This window comes from Bidens hawaiensis, unplaced genomic scaffold, assembly GCF_021521415.1.
Source record: "Bidens hawaiensis isolate Kalapana, Puna unplaced genomic scaffold, B.hawaiensis_p1.1 tig00035838_1, whole genome shotgun sequence".
In the NCBI taxonomy this organism is placed as follows: domain Eukaryota; kingdom Viridiplantae; phylum Streptophyta; class Magnoliopsida; order Asterales; family Asteraceae; genus Bidens; species Bidens hawaiensis.
Window position 1 is genome coordinate 97,420 of NW_027496218.1, and position 16,550 is coordinate 113,969.

The 16,550-nt window shown below is 33.7% G+C and overlaps 1 protein-coding gene across 1 annotated transcript; it reads left to right on the top strand.

The window, feature by feature from the left end:
* Window positions 1-7,683: 7,683 nt before the first annotated feature.
* On the top strand, window positions 7,684-14,290 carry LOC143587696 (homeobox-DDT domain protein RLT3-like). Its single transcript, XM_077068914.1, has 16 exons — window positions 7,684-8,056; window positions 9,255-9,313; window positions 9,415-9,717; window positions 9,791-9,844; window positions 9,927-10,143; window positions 10,271-10,368; window positions 10,750-10,836; window positions 10,984-11,115; window positions 11,190-11,330; window positions 11,409-11,531; window positions 11,616-12,032; window positions 12,108-12,494; window positions 12,575-13,189; window positions 13,259-13,363; window positions 13,453-13,652; window positions 13,734-14,290. Exons 1-15 carry the CDS (start codon window positions 7,792-7,794, stop codon window positions 13,639-13,641), a joined length of 3,192 nt encoding a protein of 1,063 aa, XP_076925029.1. The 5' UTR covers window positions 7,684-7,791; the 3' UTR covers window positions 13,642-13,652; window positions 13,734-14,290.
* The last annotated feature ends 2,260 nt before the right edge of the window (window positions 14,291-16,550 follow it).

A 16,550-nucleotide genomic window follows, 5' to 3' on the forward strand; every position in this document is an offset into this window, starting at 1 on the left:
GCTAAAATGCAAGTTCCATTAGGCTAAAGATACTAAAACGAGTTTTTAACGAGTGTTCGGGTTGTCGGTTCGGGTCTTGGCAAATGGTCGAACCGAAAGTCAACTTTCCAAAATATTAATTGTTATGAGATAACTCATTAAAACATACTAACACTTAACCAAGTACGTAGATCTATTGTTTAGAACTAACAACGCACGTTAAGCGAGTGTTCGGTTTTGTCGGTCCAAACTATGTTATGAGATCAAGTTGGATCCAACTATTCCAAGTACTTAAGAAAAATAATTAAAATCAGTTTGTAAACTATTTTTTTAAAGAAATATACAAGTCTTGATAACTAAAAACACACTTGTGTGTCTTAAGCGAGTAAAAGTCGGTATAGTTCGGTCTCCATCTCACAAATAGTTCATAGATGGTTTCTACATGCCCAAATATCATAGAACTTGTATATTGGTTTATAAATGAAGAAAACTTAAATTTTACAACAAAAAAAGTTAACTACAAGTCTTTTAAGCAAAAGTTTCGGTTTAGTTCGGTTTCCATCTCCCAACGATTTCATAGATGGATTCCATATGCTTAATATCAAAGAACTTGTAAAAATGATTTTTGAAACTCAAATCTAGCAATAAACATGTTTAAACAACTATTTTAACAAAACTAGTAAACAAAAGTTCGGTTTCCGGTTTGGACTAGTTTCGGTTAAACCGAGGTTAGTCTTATACAAACCCACACCATGGAACTTGTAAATAAGATGAACAAACTAAAGGGTTAGAAGTTAGTCACAAGTGATATGTATAATAAGTTATGTGTGTGTAAATATATATCAAGAACACGAAGTCCTCCATGAAGCCTTGCCTTATGACATTCGAAACTTAACCAACCAAAGTCGGTGAAGTAACAAATAAAGAAAACAAGGGGTGTGTATTATATATATGTTGTACCACCATATTCAAGAGTTAGTAATGTTAGATGAACAAGTTAGAATGAAAGACTATAGTTAGTTTGACTTGAGAAGTCAAAACTTCAAAAATACATAAGAAATAACAACCTTGAATCTATGGAGTTTGAGAGAGTTTTTTTTGAAGATGTAGCAAGAGTAAAATGAAGAAGATGGGTGTGTATATATAGGGAATGAGTGAAGGGTTGGGTATAAAGATTCTTTTATGGTTTGCATAAAAATGGGTATGTTTAAATGGTCAAACAATGCATAATATAAAAAAACAATATTTTATATATTTTAAATGACAAGATCCAATATTTTATATATTTGAAATGTTCGGGTTACAAACGGGTCGGGTTTACATAACAAAAGTGACCCGAAATTGACGAATGTCACATGAAAGCCCAACACCACCTATGAAGCATTATGTACATGGCACATTGGCACCCTAGTTTGTGTTTGTGTGTGAGAGAAAGAGAAAAAAATAATTGTCTAATGATTAAAAGAGGGTTATGGGGCTTCCATAATATGCAAGTTAGGTTTTATGATGTAGAGAGTGGTTTAGGGTATTAATCTAAGTGAATCAGCAAGAAAATGTAGTGATTTTTTGTATATTTGAAAAAAGTTCATGTTCACTCTACAAATATTATTATTTAATTGAAAAAAATAGAAAGAATGTAATAATTTTTAATGTAATTATAGGTTTATAGTTAAAGGAAGTGATGAAAATGCATGTTCTTATACCAATATATCATCTTTTGTATAAAGCCTTCTTTATGACGCATCTATCACGTATCCTATAACGCCTCTATGTGGAGGGTTATCCCTACACGTCTCATATATAAATGTATTTTATAGTTTTCGTAGTTTTACACGTAAAAGTACTTTTATTTTGTTTTGATAGCATCAATGACAATGTATCGATACTTGAATAATGCATATGTAATCAAACTTCCATAAAGCATAAATTCAACTATCAACGAATGACAAAAGGATTAAGCAATAATGTGTCAAACTTGCCGAGAGCCTGGAGGTCCTAAGCCATATATATTTTTCTTATATTATTCAAATATATTGTTCCATTCAATTATAGGTAGTTATAATAATAGATTTTGACCTACATGTATATGCATTCAAATAAATTGTTTTTCATATACACCTGGACAATAAAGACTACAAATAGAGCACAAGTGTGAAACCTAAACATAATCCAATCTTGACAAACTTGTAATACAAGACTAACTTTAATATCATTTTCTTGTTTTTATGAGAATACGTATTAGGGAGGAGGTTAGTTAATTAAAAAGTGGTATCACATCATTTCCATGTAAATAGTGAGGACATTAACTAAAGAGGGATAACTAAGTATACAATAGTGATTGTTTTACAATTATATATTTTAGAGAAAATTACACAAACTGTCCTTGTATTACGTCAAAATTTCACCTTTTGTCTCTAGGTAGCTGAAATTACGGATTTTAAACATTTTGATTAGACGATCATCACACATTTTTCGTCCACATGGATGCCTGCTAAAAATTAAAAATGACGTTTGTTAAAAAGGTTTGATATGAGAAGTAAATTGACTCTATCCTCACCATGTGTAGTTGATGAAGCTCATACAAAGACATTTCGCGCCATGTGACGACAAAATGATGTAATTGATGGAGCTTATTCCAATCATTATCTAATTATTATTTGTATTAAAAATAAAACAAGTAATACCAACCCATCAATCAATGAACACATTCTTCCTCCCATCTGACGTTTTATGGGAAGTGCCCCCACCCCAAAACAACCCATAGCGTTCTGAGGGCGGTGTTCCCTAGTGGGCGCCAATCAATGAACACTTTCTTCCATCGTTCGAAATGTTGTTGTATCTCCATTATTAAAATAACTGAGTGGGTCCTTAAATAATTGGTCTAGTCATTTATTTCTCATATCATAATGTTTATTTTTCTTTTTAATACAATAAAGCTTAAAGTTCTCAAACACTGATTTAGTACAATTCATTCGCTTGTGATTTATTTGAAAAAAACAAGAGGAATAGTATAACCAGTGGTTAAATACAAAGCCAACATTGGTCATGTAAACTTCTCCTAAATCGACTATATCAATAGACCAAGCAAAGGAGATGGCACTTGAGTTGCTTGAAAGTGGCCGACTATTTTTACAGATGAGATGATGTATGTAGTTAGTGCTTAGTCGTGATTTATTAACTTAATATGTATCATAGGTTAGGCTACTAGACATGTTAAAACCGGTTACTAGCCAAAAGCAGGTATTTCACTAACCAGTTTTGACCGCACTGACCGATAACCGGTTTGGTTATTAATGGATATCAGGAAAGGTGTCTGTGCCACGGAATCTGAGAAGGGGGACAGCAACGTAAAAGACTGAGGGAAATGAGTTCTGATCCCGATATCGTCTGGTCCTTAGTCTTAGAGAAATTATTGGCGTCCCCTCCGCCCCTTTTTTCATTACTAATCGAATATCCTTCACTATTTGACTAAAAATGGCCCTCACTTTCAAAAATGATGAAGATGAAGTCCGGGAGGCTGCAGGTACTATGGATCCTCTGACTCACCAAGAAGCTTTATTACACAAAAGTTCTTTGAAGACCTTTTGCTTCTGCTTCCCTGCTTACTATTGCTATCACCTCAACTGCTTTGACCTGCTCACTTAGAGTGAAGATCAACAATGGGCGGAAAGGAGTTCACACAAGACCACAGAGCGATAGCGTTATTTGCACCTCTACTTTGGTTGCGTAGGGTCTTTACCTTAATTGGGCCAAACAGCCGGTATAATTGGGCTAGCTAGTGAGCTGCAAGAATATGAAGTTGATATAATATTGGGCTGAAAGAAATTAATTCATTATTGGCCCAATGTTGTAAAAATGTCGAGTGTAAATCAGTAAATGTGTGATCAGTTATTAAATCAATTGTTGGCCGCTTGGCCTAATGTGGTAACATTGTAACTTTGTAAGAGAAGTATAATATAATCATAATGGGTTTGTAGCTGGGCAAGCAATGAAAATGGCTGAAACGAAGAAGGTGGAGAAACATGCTAAAGCCTGCGAAGAGAACCAACATGTTTTTGTCCCTCTGGCTTTTGATACCTTTGGCTTCTTGGCACCGGAAGCTATCCGTTTCCTAACCAGGGTCCAATGGGTTGTGCATAGCAATGTGTCAACTCCAAAGGGGTAGTGATATGTCTTTAGCAGATTAGGGTTTGCAATTCAGAAAGGGGTGGCGACGAAGCTTATTGCCCACCTACCTGCTATGTTGATGTAATAGCTATGTTTCTACCATGAAATGAAATTAAATGTCATATACTACATGATTGAATCATTGACATCTATCATATTATACATCTAAACCACCTTAACACTCCACCAAAGTAGTAATGATTATTGTTGGATATTATAAGTTAAAATCAACTATTGTAATAATCCTGTAGTTTCTAAAATGCAATAATTGAAATGAATAAACATAAACGAGTAGAAGACTCAAATAAAACATATTTAAAAAAAAAACAAACATGCATTTATTGTTGATAATTGACGGTCTTGACCTGTAACCACAATCTAAACTTGTCTCGGGTTTTGTTTTTAAATTTTAATTTGATTGTATATTTTTAGAAATATTTATTAAAAGAAACGAGCATGTGTTAGTGAATTAGCCTTTTTGTTTGGTCGTCATACTTATCTAAACGTTGTTAACAGTTAATAATTTTCTTTATTTTTGGATCTAATCGTGTGTGCATATTAGTGCTTCAACACTTGGGGCATACGTCTAACTTTTATACGAATCGATACTCGTTCACTGATACTAAAAGTAAACTCTAAAGCACGTTATCTCAATCTATCTCTCAATGAAATGGTAGCTTCCATTTCTCTTATGCAACTATAGTTAGACTCTATGACTATCTCAACGGTATTCAATGTCTTGGGCTAGTATTTATGGTATTTATCATCAACAATTGCTCATGCAAATTCTAGGTTGATCGAGTTCGACAAAAGATGTATCACATCTCAAACATGTCCGTTCTTTTAAATTTTTGAGGGGTTTCCGCCTTTTGTAGTGTGTTAGGAGATGCCCTCCTAATTTAAAATCACGTAAACATATTTACCAAAATAGTCAACGTACCTTCTTGCCATGACAATAAGCTTTAAAAAGGCAATTGCCAAACCAACTAGTAAGCATTCAAGATACAATACAAGAAAGTTAAAGATTGCAATAAAAAAAATCTTAGTAGTTGGTAATTGTTATGTTAAACCTCACATAAACACCTCATCCCAGCTTTTCTAGACAACATTGAACATGAGTTTCCTTTAAGTGAATAACGAACATGATCCTACAAGAATCACGCTTTAGAATAAGCATGAACAACCAAATATAACCCAATTGAGATTTACCCCCCTAACCATATTTCTTATGCAATTATGGTCCAGGTGGACAAGTAAACTTTCTCGCATCTAATATGGACCACAAGTCAGTAATTTATCTACGGTGTCACGTTAGCGTTATATTACACTACTTCTTTCCACTTTCCTTCACAATATCAAGAAAATACTCCTTAATTCACCAATTCCTTTCCTTTTCAAATAATACAACTGATATATCTAAAATGAAATTAAATTTTAATATAACTAAATTTCATACTACATAAAACGTTACCAATTAATTAAATTGAAAACATTATTTTATAAATATGTATAAACATAAAACTGAAAAAAATAAAATTGAGTCTTCAATGTTGCCGGGTAGTTTGAAAAATATAAATATATTTAACCATATTTACCGGTTCAATTATGTGTCAAGAGACCGATATATATTTTATGTAAAAAAAAATCGTTTTTGTTAAAGTTTATACCGAGATATTTAGAATTTTTTATTATACAAATCTATGTAGTTAGTTTTGTTTTTTTTAAATTAACAAATACAAATTACTAACCAACGATTATTAATATACATAATTATTATAAAAATAAAAAGGGATGAAAAATGGTGGAATGGTTGGGGGGAATTCCCAAAAACCTTTACCAATTCACCAACCACAAATAGTGTTCTCAATTCATCATTATGCCATGTGGACACCAGATGATAAACCAATATCTATACCACGTATTTTTTTTGTTTTACGTATCCGTAACTCTTCCTCAACCAGGTTGGAGTCTTTCTATTGATCGGTCATGTCATATAGGCCCGAATCGGACATCCAATTACTTCGATTTGAATTATCTGAAGAATGTCTTGTATAGATATCCAATATTTGATATATTGCATATCTATATAAGACATTCTCCGGATAATTCAAATCGAAGCAATTGGATGTCCAATTCGGGCCTATATGACATGACCGATAATCTAAGACCATGTGTAGTCAAAACGCCTCATTCTTGGACATTTTGCGTCATGTGTCATCCCCGTCAGCAACATAGAGTTTTGTAAAAAGTAGCGTCGTGGGCAAAACGACACAACTCTCATACAGTATTTACGTATATTCCTCTATCTCTCCCCTCACCACACACGATTTTATCAAAATTCGTACACCTTCGCGTTTTGTAGAAAACGCTCCATCCAAAACAACAGCCCAAAACGCCTGGGGGAGGGGGTGTGCCCCTGGCGTTTCGGGGCCAAAACGCCGCAACAAAGAATCACTGTGGACGGTCTAATTGTAACTACGGTTGAATTCCAATGTTAGTTCCAAAGGTATAGGCTCCAATCCAAACAATATGAAAATGAAATCTATTGGGTTATTAATATTCTTTTTATTGATTAAGATGATAACAAGCTAGGGTGTGCGCGCCTCAAAATTGTTAGCCTAAACTGAAACCAAAGTTATTGGTTAATCAAATTTATTACCCAACCATTTTTCGATTAATTGGTTCACTTTGTTCATTTTTCGGTTTGGTTCAATTAATTTTGGTTAATAATCAAAACATAACTTGGACTAAGATTTTTTTGCTTAGAAATACATTATATTTAAATATAAGTACATGAAGTAAAGATATAATTACATTAAATAGAGATATAAAGTTATAAATATATGAAAGTATGAATGGTTTGGTTTAGTTTTATTCGAGATTGGCAAAAAAACATGAAATAAAGGTCTATGAAGTAGATGGATAAATACATGAAATGAAGGTATAAAACATGAAATATATGAAATGATGGTATAAAAGCTAGAAATATATGAAAGTATGAATGGTTCGGTTCAGTTAATTTCAATTAACCGAGGGTACAAAATATCTTTCAAAAAAGATAAAAAATAAAAATCTAAAACCCTGATATTTAATCTCCTAAAAGAAAAATAAATCAAAATAATATAACCACAAAACCCCTTCGTGTAACGAGCCTAACAACGTTGTTAGTTTTACAGATTCTCCGATTATTGATCGAATTCATTGACGCGGCATGACACACCCCCTCCTATAGAAATAATCGTCCAAACTCAAAGTTGAACCCGTGTTTCTTCAAAACCATAAGTTATAAGCTCCAATGCTAAAAGCACGAAAATAAAAATCTGTTGGGTCATAAATAAATAAGTAAATAACCAGAGTTTTGAGCTAAACTGAAAGTTGAACAAAGTCTAGGGGCTATATTTATAACTTACCAAAGTATCCTTCAAAAAATAAAAAATCTAAAACCCTGATTTTTAATCTAAAAAAATGAAGTAAAAAAAAAAGAATAAAAAAATGAAAATAATATCACCACAAAACCCAAAACCCTTAACCCTACTCTGGAAACCTCTTACGCCTCGTTCATTTCCATCACACTCTGCTTCACTAATACACCAGTCACCATGAATTCCATGACGTCACTAACGAATTAGCCTTAATTCGTTGAGGATGTCGAACAAGCAAGCTGCTCGCGGTAAGCAGAAGAAATGCAACCAGAAGAAGAAGAAGAGTATTACTATTAATAATAAGGTTGCCGCCAATTCTAACAAGAAGAGAAAACAGCCGCTGAATTCGAAATTAGGTTTACGGATACAGGATGATTTGTTACCGCCGCAGTATATTTTGAGCAAAGTGTTCCGGAAAGACGGGCCTTCTATCGGCGTTGAGTTTGATGAGCTTCCGACTCACGCTTTCCGGTTATGTAATGTTAAAGGTAATTATTATTATTATTATTAATGTTTTGTGAATTGAATTTGTGTGTAGAGATAATTAGGATGTTAAGTTTGTTTGCAGTTATTGATTTTATGGATGTTGTGATCGCCGTAAACGCGTTATACTATTTTATTTTGAGTTAGTGTAAGTTAATCACTCATGAATAAATTCCTGGATATTTTTAGGAATTAATAAAGCTATGAATGATATATATGTGTGTGGATGATTGAAGGATGTGATTATTTGAAGAGATAATTAGGATGTTAGTTTATTGATATTTTGAGTTAGTATAAGTTAATCACTCATGAATAAATTAACCTAGATATTTTTAGGAGTTAGTACAGTTATGAATGAGTGATATATTTTGTAGCTCTGGTCAATGTTGTGATTCAACTTTTGGACACTCAAACTAAGATGAAGTGATATGACTCAACTTTTAATTTTGACTATAAGTTAACTGGTTTTTTGGACACTCTAACTTTTGCTTTATTGGGAGGAAATGTGTGTGAGAGAAATGAAAAAAAGTTTGTAGGATATGAATATAGGTGAAGATGGATTTACTTTATATTCTGATGTAAGCAAGAAGATTATGGTTATTATTACTATTTTTGTCATGACCTGATGCTATTTGAAACACAACACAGAATAGCCTGATGAGCGGTAAACATGGTAAAGTAGAAAGAAATGCACGTGGGTGTGTATTTATATGAGTTTTATGATTAAGTGATATGATTTAACTTTTAGTTTTAACTATATGTTAATCAGTCTTTTGGATACTCAAACTTTTGCTTTATTAAGATAAAATGTGTGTGTGAAGTGAGAAATGCTTGTAGGACATGAATATAGGTGAAGATGGATTTACTTCATATTCTGATGTAGACAAGAAGATTGTGATTATTTTTACTATTTTTATCATAACCAGATGCTATTTGAAACACAACACAGAATAACCTGATTGGTAAAGTAGAAGTAAATGCACATGGGTATTTATATGAATTTTGTTTGGATGTGGCCATGAAGTTATATTAAAACTTGTTTTTTTTTCTCTTTTTGCTAAAAGAAGCATTATTAGATATGATGAAGTTACAAAAGTATAATTGATATCTGGTAGAGAAAAAGGTAAGATTAGGGATTGTGCTTTGTGTTCCCAAATTTTTTTCATATATATATTTGTGTAATCGTCTATTTCTTCTCAATAGGTTCAGTGATATCTCATCGTGCTTGCCAAGAAAAACAAAGAGCACTTAAAAGGCAAAAGGTACAGAGAGTAGAAGTCTTTTGTTTAGTTGGTGTGAAATTTTTCTAACCATATTTTCTGTTGTAGTTATGACCCAATGATGCTATTTTTTTATTATACAGACTTCCAAGTCTACTGATGTTGAAGACCAAATCACCCCTCCGGACAGTGCTTCATCTAAACATGGTATGGGACAAGGTTTGATGACAGTGCAGAGGCTTACAAACAAGGAGGGTAATTCAGTCAAGAAACATGGTATTGGAAAAGGTCTGATGACAATTCAACGTCTAACAAATTTTGGTGCTGTAAACCTCCCAACATGTGTTGACAATGACCATGGAGCTTGTTCTCAGTTTCCACCTTCTACATCACAAAAACCACCTATTAAAGAGAAAAAGAAGCCTAGGAGACAACAACCGGTGAAGGTTTATTTTCTCTTGATCTTTTCATCTTTGTTAACACCAACTAGTGTGATTACTCACGGTGGTTCATATGCAGAGGAAGTCAGTGAATAAAGTACAAGAGAAGAAATCTTTAACTAGAAGTAAAGTGGTAATATTAATATATATGAAAGTATTTGCTACATGGGTTTGCAATTGTTGTTGAATTGTTGTTTGCCTGTCAAATTTTGAAGGTGAGACGTGAACAAGTTGATATGGAAAAGCAACCACAGAAGGAGATTTGTGAAATTGCTTTGGTGGGAGGAAAAAGTGAAGAAGACCAAAGTCAATATGCAATGCTAGCAGATGATGAGGAGCTGGAACTAAGAGAACTGCAAGAAACATCAAATCCACTGACACGTTGTGCTCATTGTGCGGCCAATGGGTTGCGGGGTTGCTCCCTTTGCAAAGGTAAAGTTCAGTCAGATGTGTTTTTTTTTTGCATTTAAAGCAATGCTTAAAGTTACGAGATATAAAATAGACATTTGTGCTTGATGAAACATTCCTAAGTGAACACTTGATTTATAATTTGTTGTAGATTTGCTGTCAAAGTTTCCCCCAAACTCTGTCAGAATGAAGCAACCCTTGCATATGCAACCGTGGAATTCTTCACAACTTGTCAGAAAGCTTTTTAAGGTACTTATTTAACCATTTCTAGGTCTATAAGCAATGCGACAATAGATAAATTAGAAGTGACTAAGTGAGTAAATTCAGTAATCAAGTACCAGCAAATCTTGGATATCTCATACAAATGTCCTAATTTTATTCATACTGCTTGTTACATGTATAAAATCAGTTGGTGAGTTCTTACCCACATTGACACGTTGATTGTTGACCTTTTTTAACTTGTAGAGTGCTGGTTTTGTAACTCTGTCTCATTAGTGCCTTATTTTTAACCATATTTCTTCGTTATCTGTTTATGAGTTACGAAGTTTATTTTTATTTTAATCTTCGATGCAATACTAATACCGTCAGAATTTTATGGATATTAAATAGTTTTCTGACTCTTGTTTACAGATATTTCACTTTGTAAGCACTTATGCTGTAATAATCGGTGTCCAGTCTTTCACACTTGATGAGCTCGCACAATCATTTGTTGACAAGGTTAGTGATTATTTTCAATCCAAGTGTGCATATGTTAGAAATTATATTCTGTTGTAAACTCCCCAGGTTCAGTTAGTCATTATATTAACTAAATGACTTTTGCTTTGAAGCAATGATTTTTATTTGTTTCTGCTTATTATTTTTCAGGATTCCTTATTACTCGGGAAACTTAATATATCCCTTTTGAAACTGCTTCTCACGGGTGTTGAGAAGGAACTGGATAGTGGATTTGTGTCTCATATCTGCAAGAGCTGGAAGTATCGTGGGTTGCTTCAATCAGTAAGTATTAGTGATTTTTACCTTTTAATATGTTTAAATGGTAAATTGTTAGTTTTTAAAATCTCTGTTGGCAGGTTGAAAATGAAGAATCTGTCCTAAAACTGTGGAAGAAATCATTGAATTCTCTAACATGGATAGAGATATTACGCCAGGTGTTGGTTGCAGCTGGATTCGGTTCTAAACGTGACACATCACCTAAGGAACCTCCCACCAAGGTAAAAAAGAATCACAAAATTATGGTTACATCTATAAAATTGTCTATTATATACCAATTTATTTTATTTGAATCACAGGAAGCTACTCTGATGGCTAATTATGGCTTAAGCCCAGGTACTCTTAAGGGCGGATTATTCAATATATTATCATTGCAAGGGAATAACGGTATGAAAATATCTGAACTGGCTACACATTCATCAGTAAGTAACTTTGACGTCTATCAAAGGAAAGATAACAATTATCATTGAATATTTTATCTGACAATTTCATATTTCTTCATGAAGATTGTTGGATTGAAACTTGCAACTGAAACTGAAACTGATAAAGTAGAAAAACTAATAAGCTCAATGCTATCAAGTGATATTACTTTATTTGAGAAAATATCTTCTTCAAAGTACCGTCTCCGCATTAACTCCATCACTAAGAATTCTGACGATGATGAATCTGATCTTGAAGATTATGGTAGTGTTGATGATGATCCCAAGGATATTAAAGATAAAGATGGACAAAAGAATCCTGCAAAAAACAAGGATAATAAGTTACCTGTAATTTCTGAAATTGATGAGAGCTATTCTGGAGAAATATGGTTATTGGGACTGATGGAAGGTGAATATTCAGATCTGAATATTGAAGAGAAGTTGAATGCTCTATTATTGGCTTTGGTTGATCTACTTAGAGCTGGTTCTAGTATTAGAATGGAGGTAACTCAACTAATATTAGCCTTTAAAGCTTTTATGTTTATTTGTCTCACGTTGGTAAATGTAAAAATCTTTCAGGAACCTGCATCAAGCTCTGTTCCTAATGTTCATCATATTGGTTCTGGAGCTAAAGTAAAGAGATCAACCGCAAAGCAACTTGAGATTGAGTACAGTCGGCTTATTAGTAGCTGTGAGTCAGATACAGTACAAGACACGCAACCTGTTGATTCTTCAGGAATCATGTCAATAATCCAAGATAAAAGTAATTCCACTGGGGAATGTGCAGCAGAAATCAAAGTTGTAAATGATTTACATCACATGCAATCAATCTTTTTGGGATCAGATCGTAGGTATAACCGATACTGGATTTTCTTAGGCCCGTGTAACATGTGTGATCCTGGCCACAAGAGGATTTATTTTGAATCATCTGAAGATGGTCACTGGGAAGTTATTGAAACTGAACAGGTAATGTAATCTAGGGATTAAATTGGTTTTCTGTATTTTAAGATAATGCATATTGATTTCGAGTTTGTTTATATTTACAGGATTTAGCCAACTTAATATCAGCTTTGGATCAAAGGGGTAGAAGAGAGTGTCATCTTCTTTCATCTTTGAAAAAACACGAGGCTGCTCTTTGTGAAGCTATGTCCAATATGCATAATAATGTTACAGCTGGTCAGCCGGCTGTTTCAGGTGAATCTGAAAGGAGTATTTCTCGAGATGAGTGCTCATCCGCTGTGTCTGATGTAGACAACTTACTGGGACTACATCACATTCAACACGATAATCTGGCTTCTACCAGTGCTGTTTCTACTCCAATTGGAAACAGAGAGCAGAATAAACAGAAATGGTGTCGTCTTCAACAGTTTGATGCATGGTTATGGAGCTCATTTTGTTCTGCCTTAAATTCAGCTAAACACGGGAAGAAGTCTTTTCTTGATTCACTTGCTAGATGTGTGACTTGTCATGATTTATACTGGAGAGATGAGAAACATTGTAGAATTTGTCATACAACATTTGAGCTTGATTTTGATTTAGAAGAACGATACACCATTCATGCTGCCACCTGTAAGGACGACTCAGCTCCCGATATGTTTCCAAAGTATAAAGTCTTTTCATCACAGTTACAGTCACTTAAAGCTGCAGCATACACACTTGAGGTAAGTCGGATACTTATTTAATTAAGTTATTTGTCTAGTGTTTCCATCTTTTTAACTCTGTATATGCAGTCATCTATGCCTGATGGTGCAATGTTGGGTGCTTGGACGAAATCTGCACATAACATATGGGTTAAGCGGTTAAGACGTACCTCCACTCTGGTGCAGTTGCTACAGGTACTTTGTTATTGCAGTCTGACACACATAAATGTTTTAAACCTAAGTAGCCAACTGATGTTATATATTTTCTTTTTGTTGTATGTTAGGTTCTTTCTGATTTTGTTGGTTCCATCAATAAAGGATGGATGTATGAAAGTGACACAGATCTTGGGGTTGGTTATGATTTGGATGATATTATTTCAAGCTTTGCATCCATGCCCCAAACGTCATCTGCAGTTGCACTGTGGTTGGTTAAACTGGATTTCTTAATCGCTCCTAATTTGACAAAAGGGTGACTTTGAAAAAGGTACGCTTTGTTAATTTATGTATTTAGTTTATTGACCCCACATTAGTAATGGTAATTTGAGTTGGTTTATTTATGCTTCAGGTAAAAACATTCTAGTCAGTCGAGTAGATATATTACTCTAGTAAGGCAGCCGACTCGAACCAGTTGCATTTAATGCAAACCACCGTCCCGTGTCACTTTTTTGTCCATTTGCTGATGGAAGTATGTAATAGGTGGCCGGACAGTTGGAACTGTTACATGAGCTTTTTGTTTAAGGTTGTATGGGGCTGGTGTTACCTTATTTTTGGTCATGGCCTGGGACAGGAGTTAGTTAAGATAAAAAGATTTTGTACAGGCAATTAGGTGGTTAATGTTTACAGCTTTAGGTATAATACTTGTGGTCATTCACAAGACTTGCTTTTTGGCAGAAAACCATCTATATTACTTCATTCCTTATTATAGATGATGTATGTTGTAGTGCTCTTTAAAACGTTAAACCTTACTTTTGGTCGAAATGGAATAACGTCTTGTTTTGTTGATAAAGATGGTCAACCTTCTTTGTTTCGCTCAGTGCTGCAAGTATTGCATCTCTTTCGGTTCACTTAACAGTAACTGAAGTTTGAGTTGACTTTCTAGTTGTTTTATCTACTTTTCTACCATAAGGCAGAATGTTTCTGTAAGGCAAAGGATCCTCCCACACCACCCTGGATCTTCATAGACCAATTTTTGTCCTATACGGCTCGTATAGGGCTATACGATCGTATATGACCTGAATAGTGTCAGAGGTTGTCTGCCATCGTTTATTGTGCCTCGTATAGGCCTATACGGCCGTATAGACACTTTTTTTTAAAAAAATGATGACTATATATACAATATATGTGATTTATACGAGTCGTATTTGGCTCGTTTATAGACATTTTTTTAAAAAAATGATGACCATATATACAATATATGTGATTTATACGGGTCGTATTTGGTTCATTTATCTTAACGGGTTTAAATGTGAGCTCAAGCTTAGCTCGTCAAAAGCTCAAGACTGTCTAGGCATATTTGTTGCTTACATATAATAAAAATTTGAGGTTTTTTTAACATCTAGTCAACATACATTAAAATAAAAATGCACCTCAAAATTTGAGGGTTTTTTTAAATCATTTTCCGGCAGCGATTAAGTTAGTCTGAATGTTTCTGCAAATGTTTTTTATACGGTCGTATAGCCCTATACGACCGTATAGCTTTTATGGTTTTGTCTGAATGCAATAAGAGACATTTAATGCCTATACGGTCGTATACGCTACAAAAAGCTGTTTTTTTGTCCCCTTGTCAGGCATGTGTACCCTATACGGGCGTATAGGCCTATACGAGCCGTATAGGCATGTGGGGATGGTGTGGGAGGATCACATCCCTTCTTTAAACCATGAGAACCCTTCTCAATACCCTGTTAACCAACAAAAATAGGAAAAATACAGCTTATGTTGGCAGATCCCTTCATTATCCACTGAGCTTCACTGCAGCCCTCAAAGTTCGAAATTAACAATTCAACCCATGAGCAATCAAGTAAGCACAAAACTCTAATGTTGTATGCCGTTTGATGTAATTACTTGTAAGACATTTCCAGTTGTGGTTGGGTCAACACACCTTTTTTATATTAAAAAAAATTGTGACCACCAATGCATTTGTCCATTTTATCAAGCTTTGCCTCGACCACCAATGCAAATGTCACTAAATGCAAACCCCCCCCCCCCTCCCCTCTCTTTATATAAACGTCAAGAGATTATGGTAGGAAACTAGTGGAAACAAGGAATTACATAAGACCTGGAGGGTATATGTTTTTAACACAACACTCTGAGGTCAAAAAGTCAAGTATGAATATTGTGGTGGTTGTCAGGTGTGCTTTGCGTCGAGAGACGCTGTAAATTGGTATTAAAAAAAACTTTAACAAAATTCTTAACTTATGCTAGTATTATAAATGAAAAGCGTGACCGTTGAGTGACCAATATAAATTCTATAAATTTAAATATCAACAATACATGTAACTTTACAAGTTTGAAAAGATGAAATATTTTATTCTTTAAAGCTCTTCTAACTCTAAAATTAATTTTTTTATACTGACTTTATAGTCTATATCAATATCAATGTGACATACGGACATATGATTGGTATTATTATAAAAACAAGCTTCTGTAATATCATATTTGGATACATGTTATGTGGGTGTATGATAAATCATCCATCTATTATTAAACACTAATAATCAATGATTTTTCTTCTATATATAATTGAAAACATCTTCGATTAAAATAGTGTATTCTAATTAATAAATAATAATTCACGTTCGTTTTCGTAAGCCCGTCGTTCTCATGGGCCGTTTTTCAAAGATACATCATACCATAGCCTCATTGTCAACTTTGTAAAGCAATCCAATTCAAGGTAGATTTATAAGATTTGACTGCAAATCAATGCTTTAGTTAATGTGTGTATATATATATTTCAACCAATCAGCTAGGGAGTATTATAAATAAATGTAAGGTAAGGATGTGTACACCAGACCAGAATTGGCTCGAGATCCAAATGAACTTGCATTTGCGGGAGTCTTTGGTACGGGTATTTCCTTTTTATTACAAGTATTGATCAAATAGTTTGTTAAACTAAAAACTAACCTAAACTGATCACTCTGATATAAAAAGAGAAAAAGATATTAGTATTAGAAATATATTAATTAAATATAAATTAAAGTTGGTTGCATGGTTATTCAATTTTGAACAAATTTCTCAAGAAGTCTTAATCAAACACCCTATGTTTTTAACATGTAAAACTATTTTCAAATGATAAAAAGTCAAAACAAATGTTTTTTTTTCTTTAGTATCATTTGGACTGAGTTGAACTTTAAATATCAAGTATTTGTTATGTTTAAAAAAATTA